This window comes from Schistocerca cancellata, chromosome 4 (assembly GCF_023864275.1).
Source record: "Schistocerca cancellata isolate TAMUIC-IGC-003103 chromosome 4, iqSchCanc2.1, whole genome shotgun sequence".
In the NCBI taxonomy this organism is placed as follows: domain Eukaryota; kingdom Metazoa; phylum Arthropoda; class Insecta; order Orthoptera; family Acrididae; genus Schistocerca; species Schistocerca cancellata.
In genome coordinates, this window is record NC_064629.1 from 675019934 (window position 1) to 675041429 (window position 21496).

Below are 21496 nucleotides of genomic sequence, written 5' to 3' on the forward strand. Positions count from 1 at the left end.
GGAAACACTGCGCTTTATAAATTAAAGGATGGGAGAATATTAACTATAGTTTGAGTCTTCTTTACTCTGTGGCACCGCAGTACAACACTTTTCAGTAACTTGATTTAAATATATTACATGACTTCATAAAAACAAGGCAGAAAAATTAAAGACCTTTCTATACTACCTAGCTGAATTTTAATCTACTTTCTTCAACATGAAATCTCTGGTTTCAATATCAACAATGCAGGAAAAAACAGATTGCTACTTACTGTGAAGAAGACATCCTAAGTCGCAGACAGGCACAATTAAAAGACACTTACATAAAGCTTTTGGACACAACCTTCATCAGTAAAAGAGAGACACACATCATTCATACACAATAGTAAGCACAATTCATGGTCGCATGACTGCCAACTCCAGCATCTCAGGCCACAATGCATCTATCATGTGGGATGCAAGCAGTAATCTGGACAGGGCGAGGAGGGGGAAGGGCTGTTAGTGTATGGGTGGGGAGAGAGATGAACACTGTCTGGTGGAGTGTGCAGAGACTAGGATGTCAACAGGCCCAGCGTCAGGAGGTTGTGGGGCAGGGTGGTGGAAAAAGGAGCTAAAAGGAGAGGAGCAGAGAAAGACGGGTGGGTGCATTAGTATAGGACAGCATATAAACTGGGTGGAAGATGAGAATGTTAAAATAAGTTGTGGCGGGGATAATTAGAGGAGCGGAGAATATGTTGTTAGGATGACTACCATCTGTGCAGTTCAAAAAAGCTGGTGGTGGAGGGAAGGATCCAGATGGCTCCAGTAGTGAAGCAGCCATTGAAATCAAATGAGTTATGTTCAGTTGCATGCTGTGCCACAGGGTGGTCTACTCTTGTTTTTGGCCACACATTGGTGGTGGCAGTTCATATTGGTGGACAGCTGGTTGGTAGTCATATCAATATAAAAAGCTGTGCAATGATTGCAGCAAAGCTGATAAATGATATGGCTGCTTTCACAGGTAGCCTGGCCCTGATGAGGTAGGATAAACCTGTGACAGGACTGGAATAGGAAGTGCTAGGTGGATACTGGGCAGGTTTTGCACCTGGGTCTTCCACAGGGATATGATCCTTGTGGCAAGGGGTTGGGACTGGGAGTGACAAAGGGATGGACTAGGATGTCATGGAGGTTTGGTGGGGGACAGAACACCACTTTAGGCAGGGTGGGAGGTATCTTGTGCAGAATTTCTCTCATTTCAGGGCATGATGATAGGTAATCAACCCCCTGGTGAATGATGTGATTCAATTGTTTCAGCCAGCAGTGCTACTGGGTGACGAAGAGGACACTCCTTTATGGCTGGTTCTTGGGGCTCTTGGGGGTGGTGGGAGGATTGGGAGCATGAGGGGAAATTGGATGCGAGATATGTTTGCAGACTAGGTCTTTGAGATAGTGCCTGTCTGTGAAGACCTTGGTGAGACCCTAAGCATATTAACAAGGGAACCTTCCCATTGCACCCCCTCAGATTTAGTTATAAGTTGGCACAGTAGATAGGCCTTGAAAAACTGAACACAAATCAATCGAGAAAACAGGAAGAAGTTGTGTGGAACTATGAAAAAATAAGCAAGATATACAAACTGAGTAGGCAATGTGCAAGGTAGGCAACATCAAGGTAACTTTCTGTACAGGAAGGATTGATGTGGAAGGGATTACAGCTGTCAAAATGCAGGTACTATTGGTGGTTGGTGGTTTAATGTTGAGAGGTGCCAATGGAGCCACCAGAGAGGAGGAGGCCAACATCTAGGAAGGTGACATACTGGGTTTAGGAGGACCACATGAAGTTGATGGAAGAGATGGTATTGAGGTTTTGAAGGAACGAAGGTATGGTGTCCTGGTCCTGAGCCCAGATCATGAAGATATCATCAATGAACCTGAACCAGCCTAGAGGTTTGGTGTTTTGGTTGTGTTGGGGAAGGAGACCAGACAGCGAGGTCATTGGTCTCATCGGATTAGGGAAGGACGGGGAAGGACTCAGGACCAACACAGCCTTCTCTTCCATCCTCTTCACATGGTCCTCCTCAAACCTTCCTAGATGTTGACCTCCTCCTCTCTGATGGCTCCACCGCACCTTTGCCCTTATTAAACCTTATTAAACCCACCAACCACCAACAGTACCTGCATTTTGACAGCTGTCATCCCTTTTACACCAAAATATCCCTCCCTTACAGCAAAGCTACCAGGGATTGCGTATCTACAGTAACAAAGACTCCCTTACTCAGTATGCTGAGGGTTTCACCAAGGTCTTCACAGACAGGCACTATCCCACAGACCTAGTCCACAAACATATCTCCCATCCCATTTCCCCTCACGCTCCCAATCCTCTCACCACCCCCAAGATCCAGCCATAAAGGAATGTCCTCTTCACCACACAGCACCACTGCTGGCTGAAACAATTGAATCACATCATTCACCAGAGCTTTGATTACCTATCATCATGCCCTGAAATGAGAGACATTCTACACAATATACCTCCCACCCTTCCTAAAGTGGCGTTCTGTCACCCACCAAACCTCCATGACATCCTAGTCCATCCCTTTGCCACTCCCAGTCCCAACCCCTTGCCACAAGGATCATATCCCTGTGGAAGACCCAGGTGCAAAACCTGCCCAGTACCCACCTAGCACTTCCTATTCCAGTCCTGTCACAGGTTTATCCTACCCCATCAGAAGCCAGGCCACCTGCGAAAGCAGCCATATCATTTATCAGCTCTTCTGCAATCATTGCACAGCTTTTTCTATTGGTAAGACTACCAACCAGCTGTCCACCAGTATGAACAGCCACCACCAAAGTGTGACCAAGAACAAAAGTATACCACCCTGTGGCACAGCATGCAATTGAACATAACACATTTGATTTCAATGGCTGCTTCACTACATGAGTCACCTGGATCATTCCCTCCACCACCAGCTTCTCTAAGCTGCACAGATGATAATCATCCTTACAACATATTCTCCACTCCTCTAATTATCCCGGCCACTACCTATTTTAACATACTGTCCCCACACCCTCCACCAAACGGTTTCCACCCCCTCTGTCCTATCATCTGCTCTCTATTCTCATCTTCCACCCTGTTTACTTGCTGCCCTCTACTAATGTATCCACCCATCTTTCCCTGCTCCTCTCCTTTTGCCCCTTTTTTCACCACCTTCCTGCCCCACAACCTCCTGACGCTGGGCCTGTTGGCATTCTAGTCTCTGCGCACTCCACCAGACAGTGTTTATCTCTCTCTCCACACATACTCTACTATCCCTTTCCCTTCTCCACCCCATCCAGATTGCTGCTTGCATCCAACATGATATTTGCACTGCAGCCTGAGATGTTGTAGCTGGCTGTCATGTGTGCATGAGGTGTGTTTGCTTGTATGTATGAATGATGTGTTTCTCTCTTTTACTGATGAAGGTTGTGGCCGAAAGCTTTATGTAAGTATCTTTTAATTGTGCCTGCCTGCAACGTAATGTGTCTTCTTTAGGGTAAGTAGCAATCTGTCTTTTCCTACAGAGATGGTTTTCTTCAACATCATGTGTGGAAATAGTGTAGCCATCCAATTTAGTGGATAAATGAAAATTAGAAACTGAAATGTATAAATCCTAAATCATCACTCAGTATTTATGTGAGTTTGCTTCATTCTACCTTGTGCTTCATTAGACTGATTGCTAAAAGAGACTATCAGAAAAACAACTGTTAGTGGTAAATAGTGCTATTAGAAAGTGTGCAAAAATTTGAGCTGACTGAGGTAGGTCTTTACACAAGCAATAAAACAAAGTTTTCATGCTGTTGCAAACTGAACTTTGACTTTCACAATTGTAAGGATGAACTGAACAGAGATAAAGTATTTGGAATTATACAGAAACTCATACTTGAATGTGGTTCCCAGTAGCTGTTATGGTTCTGTAGCAAATTAATAATCTCAATTTGAGTTTGATTCCCAGTCAATTCTTGGACTTTTGTAAGATTTCAAGTGACTTGTATAGCTGGAAATAGTTTGCATGCATAAAAACCTTAACATTTCACAACAGAAGGCTTTTCCAAAAGGGTCTGAATAGGTTTGGTTTATTCTTTATTGAAACTTAAAGGTGTGTAATCTCCAAAATTTGCCACACAATTAAGTTACCAAAGCAGATGAGTGCTAAATTTTTAATTTTATTTGACATAAATACCTACAAATGAACTACTAAGCTACTGTAATGCATTATAAGCTTATTAACAGAAAGAAATAATTCTTTTGAATGGTACATGATAGGTACAAGTTACTGTAGTAGGTACAGGATTGTTAGAATTAAACTAATGATGTTCTGAGTGCTGCACTGGGGGCTGTGTACATGACAGAATGCTGAAACATCATAGGTATGTTCATTAATTGATGCACTCATGGATCACCCTGAAAAACATAATAGCTCCACTTTAGACTAAATTTCACTGACTTCACCTGAGTAAATGAACAAACAGCAACATGCATAGACAATATTTTAACAAATTATACATTTGAGGACACTGCCAAATTCTCTTTAAACCTAAGTATCTCAGGGCACTCAGCTCTGCTTATAGAACTAAACTCACAAAAAATAAATATAAAAAAAATGGGAGGAAATGCTTCATGAAAAGACAATTCAGTGAAGAAAACATAAACTTGTTCTGGCATAGATTAAATGAGGTAGACTGGTCATCACAACCAGAAAACTCATGTTCAGAAAATTGTGACAAGTTTTTAAACAGCTTTTTACATGTCTTAAATGAAACATTTCCACCCATAGCTTGCCCAAGAAGGGCAACAAATAAACTAAAGTGGATTACCACTGGCATCAAAATATCTAGCAATAGAAAGAGAGAACTACATGGTGAGCTGAAATCTAATAAGAGTCCTGAGTTCATAAACTATGTTAAAGCATATAAAAACTACTTAAGAAAGTTGCAAAAGCAGCAAATGAAATGGCAAACACTAAATTCATTAAAAAACACACAAATAAATCCAAGGCAGTATGGACAGTAGTCAAATCTGAACTAGGAATCAAACCTAGCAACCAGGAAATCTCTAAAATAAAGGTAAAAGGCAAAATAATTGTACATCCTGCTCAGATATCAGAAAATTTTAATAAATTCTTCATAAATGTAGCAAAACCTGATGTTGGTGTAGACTCTTATCATGATAATGTACATTTGTTTGGCTCAAGTCAGAGCAAGAAATAGAGACTAATTAAATTTAACGAACTAACAGTAAAAGATGTAGAAAAAACTATAATAAACCTAAAACATAAAAATTCAGTAGGATGGGATACAATACCTGCTAAAGCCATTAAAGTAGCTACAAATATAATAGCACAACCACTACACAAAATAATTAGTCAGTCACTTGAAAAAGGGTACTTTCCAGAATATCTAAGATATGCAGAAGTCAAGCCAGTATTTAAGAAAGCCTCTGTAGATGGTATGGGAAGTTACCATCCAACTTCCCTTCTTCCTGTGTTTTCTAAGATATTTCAAATGATTGTTGCAATTCAAATTCAAAGTTTCTGTTAAAAACACAATGTAATCTCAAAAAATCAATTTGGATTCCAGAAAGGCAAAAGTACAATTCAAGCAAGCAATGAATTTGTGACTAAAGTTAGTTCCACTTTGGACATGTCACAAAAAGCTATGGAAATTTTCTGTTACTTATCCAAAGCATTCAACTGTGTGAATCACTCCTTACTATTATATAAAATGAGAAAATATGGAATTATAAGTAGCACCTTACAGTGGTGTAAGTCATATCTAATGGAGAGAAAGCAAAGGGTTTTCATAACATCAAGTAAAGGGAAACACTCCTTGAAGTGGAGAACCATCTCAAAGGCTCAATTCTGGGCCCAATCCTCTTTATTTTTATGTAAATGACTTACTCATAAATACAAATTATCATTCAGTTTTATTTGCTGATGACACATCAGTACTGGTAAAAAATAAAAACACACAAGAATTTCCTGAAATGACATAGAAACTCTAGAAACCCTAGATGTTTGGTTCCATCTAAATGGCCTAAAGCTAAATATTTCAAAAACACATCTGATGCATTTTCAGACAAAACAGTCTCAAATAAATGATATTAACATTATGCACAGAAGCCAGGAGCTAAATGAAGCAGAACATGTTAAATTCTTAGGAATGCAATTGGACAAAAAACCTATGATGGTCCTCACACAGAGATTATTTAAAAAATAAACTAAACAGCCTGGCGTTTGCTATGACAATCTTAGCCAGTGTCACTAGTATAGACAAAAAAGTAGTATATCATAGTTACTTTGAGTACTTTCAACAGAACCATTCTATCATTTACCTTAAGCAATTTAGGGGAATCACAGAAAACCTAAATCAGGCTACCAGGACACGGGTGTGAATCATTGTCTTACTGAATTAGACTCCAATGGGCTTCCCACCTCTCACCATATTAAAGTATGTCCAGAATCACTACACAGGTTGAGTCTGCTCTCATCTGTGGAGAGCACACAACCCCCGTCCTCAGTGGTCCAGTCCATATGCTCTTGGCACAATTGCAAATCATTGAACACACTACACTCAGTGGTCAATGTTATATCAACACTGTATCCTTCTCCCATATGCACCTTTTCAGGAGTGTATTCAGCCCTGATGTAATTTTTATGGATGGCCATGCACATCTGCACTGAACAGCACAGGTGGAGGAGCTCTTGAAATGAAAGGATGTTTGGTGAATGAACTGGCCTGCTCATTCTCATAACTTAAATCCCATCAAGCACATGTTGAATATGTTGGGGAGATGTACTGCAGCATATCCACATGTGCCAAGGGCCATACAGTAGTTGTCAACCAAGGTGCTGGAGGAATGGAATGCCCTATCACAAGAACTCCTTGCCAAACTTGTCGCCAGCTTGGGAGTATGTTGCAGAGCATTCATTGACATCTCTGATGATCAAACATCCTATTAAAAACATTATCCCACATTTTGAAATATCCAAGTGACCATCATACATCATAGTGATGTCAGTGTAATTATTGTCTTTGAAAAAAAGTGTCATTTCTGTTCATATCAGTGTGTATTTTTTCACTTATCTTCTGTACTATACTGTAGCAGTTCTTTCTATGCATGGTAGAAGTTTTATTGGCCTGTTACTTAGCAGAACACAGCATGCAAAAGTTACTTTAGGCCTTAAGTTTTGCACACTAGTGTATGTTAAGCTACGCAACTTTTACACTAACATTCATTTTTCTTTCCTTAACCATGTCCTATAAGTTGTGTCATAGTCTGATTCATTACAGTCACCCCTCCCCCATCACTTCCACAGAAAAAGCATCCAAACTCTAATGCATATTTCTATAGGCTGAAAAAATATTTGGTTTTAAGTTGTTACTTTTAGCATGATTGCAATGGTAAGAGGAAGTTACACTTTGTTGGGTATAACGGGTGGTTATTGTTCAACTAATGGTTTCTGTGTGCTGCAGTGCACGATGTAAACACCACAGGATGCTGAAACATCATAGGTACATTAATTAGTCAGTGTTCTTGTGGAGTAGGCTGAAAAACTAATAGTCTGACTTTCTGCCACCAGGTGAAAATATGGTGCTGTAAGCTGGCGACAAGGTTGGCAAGGAGTTCTTGTGATAGGGCATGTGCTGTTCAGTGCAGATGTGCATGGCCATCCATAAAAATTACATCAGGGCTGAATGCACTCCTGAAAAGGTTTATATGGGAGAAGGATACAGTGTTGATATAACATTGACCACTGAGTGTAGTGTGTTCAACGATTTGCAATGGTGCCAAGAGCATATGGACTGGACCACTGAGGACTGGGGTTGTGTGCTCTCCACAGATGAGAGCAGACTCAACCTGTGTAGTGATTCTGGACATACTCTAATATGGTGAGAGGTGGGAAGCCCATTGGAGTCTAATTCAGTAAGACAATGATTCACACCCGTGTCCTGGTAGCCTGATTTAGGTTTTCTGTGATTTCCCTAAATCGCTTAAGGTAAATGCTAGAATGGTTCTGTTGAAAGGGCATTGCCAATTTCTTTCTCCATCGTTTCATAATCTGATCTTGTGCTCTGTCTCTGGAATGTTAAACATTAATCTTCTCCTCCTCCACCATGGCAAGAGATGGGAACATGCAATGCACCTAAGAACAATGTCAAACATAATCATTTTGGTGATCCAGGTATTATTTGTGGGGAGGTATAATGTTGCACAGACATACAGACCTCCAAACCTTTGAATATGGTACATTAAATAGTCAATGTTATTGTAACATGTGCTGTTTCACAATGTGTAGCTTTTTAGGGGTGCATCTGGCTATGACTTCATTTTTATGGATGACAATGCACAACTGCATTACAGAGTGCAGCTGGAGGAGCTCTTAGTACTAGAGGATATCTGATAAATGGACTAACCTGTCCATTCCCCCAACTTAAATTGCACTGAGCACATGTGGGATGCATTGGAGAGATGTACTGCAGCACATCCACTTGCACCAATGACCATCCAACAGTAGTCAACCCTACAGAGAGAGGAATGGAATACCCTGCCACAAGATATCCTTACCAACCTTGCAACCAGCATGGAAGCATGTTGCAGAGCATGTACTGCCATCTGCGGTGATTATGTTTCATATTAAGAACCATCACCTAATTTTCATTATGTCCAGTGGACCATAACAAGTTTCAGTGCCTTCAGTGTAATTATTGTCTTTGAATAAAGTGTCATTTCTATTTACCTCATTGTGTTATTATTGTCTTTGAATAACAGTGTCATTTCTATTTATCTCATTGTGTATTTCTTTCAGTTACCTTCTGTACTATAGTGCAGCAATTCTTTCTATGTATGGGCCAAGGTTCACTGAGCTATGTTACTTGGCAGTGACACTTCATGAAAAAGTTCTTACTTTCATCCTTAAGTTTTGCACAGCAGTATACGTAGAGTAAAAGCAAGCAATAGGGTTAAGTTAGGTTTTTTCATTACTATTTATTGGTATTTGGGGGTTAAGTTATGTTAACAGAGCCAGTTGTTACTTCCTTACTTTTTACCATCGTTTCACTTGTTCAACATATTGTTGTGCTGAGAACTAAGTAATGAATATTTGAAACAAGTATTAAAAGCCTAATCCGAATATTAACAGAACTGAGGAACAACATGTACCAGTTGCAAGTGGCCCACTTAACCTCTAAAACAGGTTAATGGGGTAACTGAATCATTGTCATTAAGTGGCTTACATCCAGAAATGTAATACATATCAAAGAACCCAGCAAGTTCACTCTATGAAATGCAGTATACTTATGTACAAATTACAAATTAGAATCAAAACAGCTTTAAAAATGCTAATACATAGTTAATACAATGTGAATTCAATGACAACATGACAAAAAGTCAACATATTTCCACATGAATCTCATCTTAAGTGGGTTAGGTAAATTCAATGCACTGGTATCTGCCTCGAAACTTCTTTCATCTATTGGTATAGATTTCATTTTTCCAGTCATACATCAATAAATGACACTTGTGTGCAACTTTTAGCACATTATCAACATAATGCCTGATAATTGTAAAAACAATTGTGATAGACTTTTACAATCATGAAACCCGCCGAAAAATATACCATTCTGTCTTCATCTGAAGAAACTCTCTGCTAAAAAGAAGCCGTCATCAATAACAGAATGCTTCAGATTTGTTGGATTCTTACAACTTGCTCTTTAAGTTTTTATTCCTTCCATTTCTCAACTATTTTCCTGCACATTATTTCTCCTTTTTCTTTTCTTCTGTCAATCTGGCTTCTTCTTTGAGACAGGTTTTGATGAGAATAATTGTTGGAATCACTGAGTTAGCTTTTTAGTTTATTTATATTAGAAGAGGGGCTTTGGACATATTGGCTTAGTGGTTTTCCCACTGACATTAACTGCTGCAGTAAACTGAGGAGTGTTCAGACCTACAGTTATAATGTCTTAGAAACATCAACAGTAGAAGTATATTACAAATCAGTTCTTTGGCGAGATTCATTTTCCAAAGGCCAGTTAGTCATTTAAGTTGGCAGATAGTCTTCTGATAAAAAGAAAAGGTTCAGTTCTTCAGTACAATATGTCCTGAAACCACTGCATGTAATTCAGCTAGTGAGTACTTTAACAACTTTATAAATTACGATTCATCTTACTGTAGCTGTCACCAAGTTCACAACATATTGTAACTTGGAATTTCTTGAAAGAAGCAATAACTCTCAACTCAAGAGGTTATAGATTATTGTTGGTATTAGATGGCAGTATAAGCAAATTAATATCATTGGCTTTTTATGTATGATGCTACAACTTTGCTTGTGTGGTTTTCATTACTGTTCAGTATCATAAGTTTAATATGTTCTTTTGTAGGCCTTTCATGTCCAACAAAGTTCCACAGAACCCTACCAATAATTCCCTGTTCATCTGATCAGAGACTGTGACACCACCCATATGGCCAGGTGTGGCATTGTGCACCATGTGATTGTTTAAATGCATCCAAGTAAACTCAAGGAATGGGGACTGTTAATGAAGCATTACTTAGTGGACTTCTACCAGCACAAGTAATTTGTCCAGCTGCTCTGGAGCCAGTCTCAATCAATACTTTCAGCTAGTGCCCATTGACTTTTATCTGTTTTTTGGTGTACATAGTGAAAGTTAGTTTTGTTATATGAATGCCTAGAGACATTCCAGTCCTACCATCTCCTCTCTCTCCCTGTTATTTGGTACAAGACTGGTCCCTTAGAAAAAATATATATACCAGAAACCTTAGAGTTCTTGTGGTTAAGCCATAGTGAATACTGCATACAGTGACAATGTAGTCAGAAAGTCTTTTCTCTTACAAGTCTTTGCAAATTTTTTAAATGTTCACTTGATGGTCTGAAAATAGGTCTTTCAGTTCCTAGGACAAAAGCCTTCTCTGTATATCATTTAAGGATTACTCTTACAACCTGCAGTAATATTCCTAATTTCTCCAAGGAAATGCGTTGACTGTATTTTTCAGCAAGACTGGTGAATAATCTTGATGATTTGTGGTTCCTGTCTTGGTATTGGTATTTTCAACCCTGTAATCAACAGTGAGCCCAATGCTTATAATGGATGCAATATTATAAAGAGTAAACCTACATAATTCAACACATTCACGTTTATTTATTGAAAAGTGCAACTGCTATCAGAATATGATTGATCAACACTCTATTGGCCTGTCTTTACTGCTGTACTAGGTTATCTGTTTCAGTAACTCTTTATCATCTTATCATTTTCTTATTCAATGATTACATTTGCATATTATAATAATTTATTGAACTTTGTAATGCAGTGTTGTATGTAGTATCAAGACAGACAGTCAAGGTATTATTATGTAATTAAATTTTCCACCTGCAATAATGATGCAGCATGTGTAACTCCATAACATTTACATAGACTGTTTCTATTATTTATGGTAGTTCAATAGTTTCATGTTTCAGCTGCACATTTCATTCAGAGTTTAGTGCTGTTAAATATACAGTACATGCAGACTAAAATTCATCATTATATTTTAGCACATAACTTTAAATGTTTCATCAACTCAGAGTAAAATTAAATGTAAATTATCTGAAGCTGCTCAGTGCAAAAGTTCCTTGATTATTAGCTTCAAAAGCTACATTTCATACTTTGAGAGAGAGGGAGAGATTAAACATAGTCAAGTATAAATCACTATAAAAAGTGATTTAAGAAACTATGTAAATGGTCAGGATTTTGTCATATTTTACCATTGAGAAAGTGTATCATAACTGTAAAACTGACTCATTTCACATCAAAGTAGGAGGTTACAATTATGATCAACAGAAAATTAAAATAATAACTAACTAATGAAAATATCCTTATTAGCATTCATACCCGATATCAATTTACAGGCCCCATTCACAATCATTATTTGAAATTTATTATATTTTAATGTAGTTCTCTGCACTACAAAATGTTTCAAATATTTCAGGGTTTACACAACCAAACAATGGAAAGTTCAGGTTGGAATATCAACAATATTATGAGAAGGATAGATTGCTACTCACTGTAAAGATGACAAGCTGAATTGCAGAGAGACATAATGAAATGATTGTCACACATTGGGCTTTCACTAAAAGCCTTCTTCAGAAAGGAAAAGAAAAGGAAAACACACACACAATCACACAAGCAAGCACACCTCATACACACATGACTGTTATCTCTAGCTGCTCCAGCCAGAAAGCAACTGTATCACATCCAGCACAATCAGCAATCTCAAGTGGGGTGGGCAAGAGGGTGGGATACAGGGTACAGGTAGAGGGCTGTGGGTGGGGGATTGAGACAACATACATGACAGAGTGTTCAGGGACTACATGGCAGGGCAAGGCTGCCAGCCACAGTGTCAGGATGCTGTGGGGGAGGAGAAAAGGGTGAGTGGAAAAGGAGAAGAGCAGACAAGGGGTGCATTGACAGAGAGTGGCACACAGAACAGGTGAGGAGATGTGAACTGGGGGGGAGGTGATAGGGGAAGGGGTTGGAAACTGTTGGTTCCAGGGTATGGGGACGTTAGGCTACTGTAGATTGAGGGTGGAATGATTTCATGAGTGGAAAAAGTGTTGTCATGAGAACTCCCTTCTACATAGTTCAGAAAAACTCTGTTGATGGGAGAATCCAGATGACCCCAGTTGTGAAGCAGCCATTGAAATCAAGCATGTTATGTTCAACTACAAGTTGTGCCACAGTTTGATGGGAGCAGTTCATCCTGCTGTAAAGCTGCAATGTTGAGCAAAAGATGAATTTGGCTTCATAAACCTCCAACTTCTATTTTGTTTTCTGAGCCTCGTGCTGAATTACCTCCCAGTCTGTCCAACATATGAACACTGACACTATCACCATATGAGCTTATAAACCCCATGTTTCATGATGTCTGGGTGTTTATCTAACCCAAAACCTAGGTTGTATGTTAATAATAAAGTTTGTGAAACAAGGCTAGATAGGTGTTATGTTTAGTTAATGGAATATACAATGTTTCACCAATAACTCTCAGTTGATTCAATTAAAATGGCTAAGAATTCAAGGTAAGCATCATCAACTGTGCTTTATAGATGATTCCTAACCAAGAAAGTGAAAGCATATGAACATATTTGGTTTAATAAGCAGTGACTAGATTATGAAATAACACCAAAATACAGTACCATTAAGATCAAAAAGAACTCTGCTTCTGCAAAACATGTGAAGAAAACAGCAGACAAACTATGGATAAACCAAGAAACATGAAATTGGTATTGGATACAGGATAATGTGAGTGTGGACTTGTAATTAGTACACATGCAACTTCCTCACATGCTACACCCATGTGAATTTATCTGGTTTGAAAATGCACCAATAGAAAGTTTTGCACATCATTTATAAGATGTTTTTCTGTCCAAATAATGAAATTACAACAGTTATTGTTGTTGAAGGAGAGAACTATAACCCCAAAAATGAAAATACGGTTTCCAGATAGAACTGTAAACTTGTCAACATTAATTCTGACAAAGCCAGAAGAAAAGCTACTGTCAAAAGACCACAAATATGCCAGAAACATGATTCCCAACCCTTAAGTGTTAAGAGTATCTAAGAGTAGATCTATAACTAGCCCTACAGAAAGATACAGCTGTGAAAGTACAGTGAGTGGAAAAAACTATACAGGAACAGCAACAACAACAACTTCAATATGGAAAGAACGATAATTTCTTAGTCATGAAGGACTTAAAACTAGGACTGAAAGCAGTAACATGATTGTGCTAGAGCAGATAAAGGCAAGAATGTAATGCTGTTAAATAAAACAGATTATACAAACAAAGTTTAAAAATTTTACCAATCAGTGCACCTACAAAAACTATAGCAAGACCCAACAGCTAAATACAATGATTAGGCTAATCATATAGTAAACAAGTTCTACAACATTTTTCTCTGAATAAGTTTGTAAGAGCAGTCTTCAAATGAATCCTAGGGCTCCACAACGACATGGCTTACCCAAAATTCACAAGCCAGAAGTTCCAATCATACAAGCACCAGCACACAATATTTCCGGGAAGATGAACAGCATCTTGAGGAGAAAACTGAACTTCACAGGCAAATACAGCATTAAGAACATTTTAGATTTAGTCAACAAGTTAACAGATGTTAAGATACCAACAAATGCAAAATTAGTCTCTTTCAGCATACACAGCTTGTTCTCAGGTATTCCTGTAAATGACTGTGTATATACTGTCATGATAATTCTATTTACACAACATTAAACCAGAAAAACAGCTGAGCATAATTGGTACAGTTGAATGTTGTTTAGACTAAAACTATTTCTGATTCCAAGGGAACTGTTAAAAGCAAATATATTGTCTGGCACTGGGCTCACCTTATCACTCTACCTAGCAGAAATTTTCATGGACAAGTGGGAAATTGATTTTCTTAAGTGTGAACCATTGGGTAAACATGTTGTGTACTGGTACAGATATGTTGATGATATTCTCTGTATGTGGAAAGGTTCGGCTAGTCAACTCCACATGTTCATGGAAAATATGAGTCAATGGCATACTAATGTAAAGAGTATGGAATTGGATGGGTGGTGGAGGGGGGGGGGAGGGGAGGGAGGGGGGGAAGGGTCTAACATGAATTTCCATAGACATCAGATCAGTTTACAGCATTTAAAACTCACAAAAAAACTCCTTTAATGACACATTAATCCCAGCTTCCTCTCAACATCCTACAGCCTAAACATGCAGAGTTCCACCACATGATACACTTTCAATCTTTCCATCTCCATGAACAAAGAACACAATCAAAAACTCAGTACAATAAAAACCATTCCCACAAATAATGAATTTGAGTCCAACATTATTGGCAAAATTCTCAGTACAAAACTGAGGAAGCAAGCCAGATACCTACTGCACCCAGTGTACAACAAAGATAGACCAAAGAGGAAGTGGTGTAGTTTACCTTTTGTAGGTAAAACATCAAATAGAGTAAGCAATATTTTAAAAGCATAAGGCTACTCTTTGCATTTCTGTATTCCACAGACAGTTGGTAGACATCTCTTCAGTTCAAAAGATGAACAACCAGAAATCATAAAAAGTGGAGTTTATAAATCATCTGTCAAGAGTGTCAGTGTTGCTACATTAAACAGATTGGGAGGTCAGTCTGGACTAGGCTCAGAGAGCACCATATAAGCCTGCAGACAAATATGCTGACCACTTATTTTTTGTTATTCACAGTAAAATTGTTTAACTTAAAATGACAATACATAAATTTTATATTAGCATTCATCCTCTTGCCAGAGAGTAAAATACGAGGTAAAACAATTCTGGAACTTTGTCCACAAAATTTTTCTATGCTTACCTTTCACTTATTCTTCTTCAAAATACTCTCCTCCGTAGTTGATACACTGCTCCCAATATTGGTTACACTTTTGGAAGCAGTCTTGGTACACCTCTTGCTGGATCGCGTGAAGTGACATATGTGAATTTTCTTTTATCTTGTCTGTCATTGCACATCTTCATTTTTTCAATGGGATTTTCAACTATGGAAATAAAAAAAAGTCCTCAGGAGTCAGGTCTGGAGAGCACAGAGGATGAGGCAGCTCAATGATTCCATTTTTTGTGCAGTAGTCACACACCAAGTTGGAATCAGTGGGTTGCAGGCTCTGTCTTTGTATAAGAGAATATATTCATTTCCAAGCAAATAATTGATTTTTAGTTTCATAATGGCAGAAGAAATTTCAGATGTTGTTTTTCATACTCAAGTAGGCCGTAACTGCCAAATGCCTTTCATAAATCATGCTACTGTATGAAAAGGTTTGCAGATAACATGTTTAGTGATTGTGAATCCATGTAGCATTCTCACAAGGACTGCCATTTCCTTTCACATAGGCTTTTTTTTATTTTCTCCTATCTTCTTAGCAGTACTTGTGGCAAGATTAGTTTATGTTTAATAAATAGTATTAAATCTATCATTCATGTTGCAAGTATAGCCACTTCAAAGATTCCATTCTTTAACAAAAAGGGTTGTGAATGAGTGCAAGACTAATGCACGTGGAAATTCTTATTGGTGTTTGTTGCAGTATTAGTTAGTTACTAATAAATGTTACTCATTTCTCATATATATTTTATACATACATGTATATTGCAAATTCAAAATGTTTTCCTTTTACAAAAGCTGGTGAACGTGTGCAGGATTAAAACTTGGCAGAATGAGGCCATCCATGCTGGAGCAGTGTCATCTGGAGGATATGGACCAGCAATGCAGTAAATGCAGTAACAGTGAAAGACATTTACAGTGTAAGTGTGGAAACAATACTAATCAGTCATTTGCAAACAGTTGACTATGTTCTAAAATAATCAGTATGTAGAAAACAGTGGTTGGCTGTATGTGCAAACGTGCTAGAAGTGTGATATATTATATAAAAATGCATCCTTTTAATTAATCTTGACTTCACCAGTGAAACTGAATTTATTATGTGTCATATGTCTGCATATAAACAGTTGTTTACCCAAAGCTTAAATTTTTATGCCAGTTGTTGCTTGTATACACTGTACAGCCAGGCACTCGTATAATTATTGTGAATGTATGGTTAAGGTATCAGTTAGGCAGAGAAATGCAATGTATGACCTAAATTTATGTGTAAAATATGTCCCTGGTGGATGAAGCCCATCATAGTGTTCCTGCAGAATAAAATATGCTGCAATAGCAGAAGCCTTTATTTAGACTGTTTTGTGAGCTGTATACTGTCTGATGTTACCTGAAAATAATAAACAAATGTTATTCTTGACACCAATTTACTGTGATATAAGCTTACCTAATGTAATACTTCAATGTAGCTTAATTTATTGTGTATTACCTATAAAATGTAGATGTTCTCCTGAATTAATTTATAATTAAGAAATGATTGATGACAAGCAGAAAAATCCAGTGTATTATATTAATCAAAATATTGTGAGCTGGATTAGTGAGGAATCTGTGGTTAACCATTATCATCAGTGAAAGTTGTATAAAGCTAACCTGAATAGCATTAAGATATTATTTTAGTCATACCTTCTTGGGCTGGCAGGCACATCTACCAGGATGTACCTTGCTCTAAGACAGATCTTTGCTGGGCCACAATGGTAAACCTACAGTGCCTTTGTCAGCTATATTATATGTTGTTTTCATCTATTCTATTCCTGGAAAACTGAGAAATAAATCTCTTTACCCCATGACCCAACTATCTAACATGTGTTACTCGTATATGTTAGTGATATAATTGTCATTTCCAAAAGTGTCCAGTTAAGTAACAAGGTTTATAATCAGGGTGATAGAAGCAATCCTAGTGATGCAAAGCTTATTGGACTGTAGCTACAAATGCTGAGAAACTATGTGAGATACTATATATGTAAGTTATGATGGAGCAAAGAATAATTATGGTACTATAAAATCTTATTCTCAGCTATTAAATTTCTGCCTTTCTTACTGAAACATGAACAGTTGAATTCAAAATTGAGTTCATCATCATATGAGTGTGAATTATACATTTATATAAATTCTACAGTTAATGAGTGTAATAATATGCCTACTGTGAATATTCAGATGATTTACTTTCTGATGTTTCTCGTATAAAAAATTGGTACAGTTCTCAATGCATGTCATACAGCATTATCATCTCTCTTATCCATAATACAAATGTCTCTTGTTAGTTCTAAATTTCTGTAATTTTTTAAAAATATTTTAACCTTTAGGTATCCTCTATGAGCTCTATACTTAATGGTAATTCAGCATTTCCTAAGTTTTTTTTATTATATGTTTTTTTCTTGATGTAGGAACACATGTGAAATGATCAATGTAATTCACTATGAAATGTGAAATGAGGTTCCATAATGAGCTTTAGCTGTGTACTGTATGGAGGGATGTATTTTGTTCTGTTTGAGCAGACAATGAATAACATTTAGAAACTCTGCAGAAAAAATTAGAAGAAACCTGATAAACTTGTAGCATTTTAGTAAAGTGTTGATGACCATCAATTTCAGTATGAAATCAAGAAATGTGTTTATGGTTATCCATAAATAATTTACAATGTCATACACACACATATTACAGCATATCCCATAATTCCTCTTGAGAAATACAGTATATCTAATGAAAATGAGAAATAAGTAAATGCAGAGGAATTAATTATTGTGTTCTTTGTTCTTCACAGTTTTTGTAGATCTGCAGTTTATGGAATCATGTGTGAATAACTTCAACTATAACTTAAAATTTGCAAGAGATCTTTATGCACTCATTGCACACTACATAGTGTTATCCTAATGTCTATTTTTTTCAAATGCCAGATGTATTTTTTATAAAAAGGCATGTAATACAGGCAGCAGAAAAATGGTAATTTATTGTAGATATGTGTTTCATGGTGTAGTTGGCCTTCCACAAGTTGTAGGCACTGAAATGTTTTCCAAGAATGGTCACACTATTTTATTATGTGTGCATGGAACTTAAATGAAAATGAGAAGACTCTTTTTTATTGTATTATTATATACTTAAAAATAGCACACACTAGAATGAGCATACAAGTGTATTAATGTAATTACAAAATCACAAATGCAAAAACTTGATATGATGGGGCATAAAAATCAATCAAGATATAAAAATATATTTAAAAACATCTCTGGAATTTTGTTTAATAAATGAATATATTATTTTTATATGATATTATGCTCCCTTCAAATAAAAGAGAATATAACAAAATTATTAAACAAAGAGCAGAGTTGCTCATACTGAACTCCCAAAATTAAAACTGTACCTTGCAATTTACAAAAAAAAGAAAGAAAGTGACAATTACTGAACAGTCCCTTAACCCGTAGATGCAGGGGAGTAATGGGACAGCCATTATGTTCTGGGAAGCAGGGCTAGAGTTCACATAAGGAAAGAGACAATGTGTGAAATTTGTATGACAAAGAAGTCATGGCACACTCAGAGATACATCCAGTACTCCTTTACTTTATTCACCTGTCACATTCTCAAACTAAATTGAGTTTATCAGTTAATAATGACAGAAAGTGAGCAAGAAGCTGATTAAGAGTGAGCTGAAAGAGAAGCCATGTAAAAAAAACTTGTAACATGGCACTATGCAGACATTTATGTTGGTTGTGCCTGGATATAAAATGATCCACACATAAAAGAGCAAAACAGAAGGTCAGAATTAGGAACAGAAAGACATGCACAGGAAGAAGGAAGAGAACTATGAGAGGACTGCCATGACTGAAAGGTAAGCGAAGTCAAAATAAAAGAGATGTTTGCTCCAGTCACTGTGTTGAAAGCAAAAAAATATGAAAAAATAGCCTCTCTCTAGTCTTTTTAGGTCCTAACTTCACAGCAAGTACTTTAGTCCCCTGCTTACAATCTAGTTTTTTTCTGCTGTAGATAATGCAGCTAATAACCAGAGAAACTGTTACAATGTATTAAAAGTTATCCAGTCACCCCTCCTGCAAACTACTGTATTGATGCAACACTAATATTATTGTTTCTTAACTCAGATGTTGCACAATTGGTACTTAATCTCCATGGAAAGAAACAAATACTCACCCTGCTAGAGCTATGAATGGTGATTTAACTTCCTGAGGTAGTGTTCTTTTTGCTTAAGATATTTCACAAAACGTCTTTACAAAACTTATCTGGCAAATGTGGGAAGAAAATAGACTTGATACATCTAAAGACATCTATTCTAAATTTTTAAAAAATAAGTACATTACTGATAGAGTGATCTTTATGATGTCATTCATATGTACCAACTAAGATAAAAGTACCAATACTATATAAAATTCTAAATTTGCAGTCATAAAAGATTAAAGGATAAAAATAAATGAGCACAATATACTATTCACACATATGCTGCTCAATATTTAGTGGTGACAGTGTCTCTTCAGTATAACAGTATAACAGTATAACATCAAATACGCCACATGGTAAAAACTGATAACTGTTTTCTGATATGTTCATTTCCCCTCTCATAAAATTGGATATAAAATGTTTGTGTCATACAGACCATACAATTTTCACACTCTCTCCATCACCCTACTTATTTTAATCAGTTTTCTGACCACCTCATCCTAATAGTTACAAATTATGTGTTTTATCTCTTCATCACATTTGGACTTTCTACTTTCTCCATCTCTTTAATCCATTTTTAGCCTCTTATCTCCAATTTTATTTTGGTTTATTTATTACTACTATTGTCATCATCACTAATATTAACTTTTCAGTTTTAGCTTGTTTTCATAAGTCTTTCGACTGGTTTGGCATGCCCTGTCACAGCTTCCCCTCCTATGCTAACCTCTTCATCTCAGAGTAGCACTTCCACACAATGTGTTACATTTTCCTTGAATATTTTCCACTCTCTCTTATCCCCTGCAGTTTTTGCTCTCTATGGCTCCCTCTAGTACCATGAATGTTATTCCCTGGTGTGTTATATTCTTTCTTTTATTTCAGGTTTTCCACACATTCCCTTGACGACTTCCTCACTTTTTACCCAATCAGTCAACTAAATTTTCAGCATCACTATTTAACACCACATCTCAAACACTTCAATTCTCAGATAAACAGTTGTCAGTTAACTTTCCACATCAAATTTAGATGAAATCCCAAGGTTTTTGTGACTGCCTCCACCATGGGCCAAGTCTGATTGTCATGATACTTGTGAAAGAGGGTTTCATCTTATTGGTTAGATTATGTCATGATCACATCATGGAGATGGTCATTCCTGAAGTAATCTATTAGCCACTGCCTCCCTAATCACAGTTCATAACATTAAGTCAACTCTACCAAGCAAACCAAGGCATTATGCTTTTCAACTGAGCCAGGAGGAGTAACACATCATATGGTGCAACAGCAAGTAAGATATATAGAGTCTTAGACAGACAAGGAATCATACCTACCTTTTGGTCACCAAGGAAAATTATAAAAATTTTGTGAACTGTAAAGACAATGTTGAACTGTGAGTACCAAGGATTCATAATGTTCCTCGAAAGTGTGATGGCATTTACATGGGGCAGTCTATATGTGCTAATGCTGATCACTGTATTGAATATCAGTGTCACCTTAAATACAGAAATTTTTAAAAATTTTTGAAGAACTGTCTAAATAAGTCTATATTATTTTTGAACAAATGAGGATTGAGGATTCTATCCCACACTTCAAACTATTGTAATGTTGAAAATAATCAAGTTTTGAAAATATAATATAATTGGGTAGATCAAAAAATCTACTCACAGGAGAAAACACACATAATATTTAAGGAAATGTGTAAGCTTTGAGAGCCAGTTGCTCCTTCTTCTGGCAGAAGGGTTACAGGGGAAGGAAGGGGGATGAAAGAAAAGGAATGTCAAGGGTTAGGAAATGAGGAGAATTGGGGAAAATTGCCCAGAACCCCAGACCAAGGCAGACTTGCCATCTAGTAAATCTGGGCCTACTTCATTTTGTTTATTTTTACTTCTAAATAGAAAAATGTAAGGTTTGA

The 21496-nt window shown here is 37.0% G+C and overlaps 1 protein-coding gene across 1 annotated transcript in view; it reads left to right on the top strand.

Moving 5' to 3' along the window:
- LOC126184377 (uncharacterized) overlaps window positions 1-18639 on the top strand; it is a 704935-nt gene extending 686296 nt beyond the window's left edge. Inside the window, exon 8 of the mRNA XM_049926761.1 lies at window positions 16191-18639. Coding sequence (XP_049782718.1) covers window positions 16191-16339 — 149 coding nt within the window. The 3' untranslated portion in view covers window positions 16340-18639. The remainder of the gene's footprint in view (window positions 1-16190) is intronic.
- The last annotated feature ends 2857 nt before the right edge of the window (window positions 18640-21496 follow it).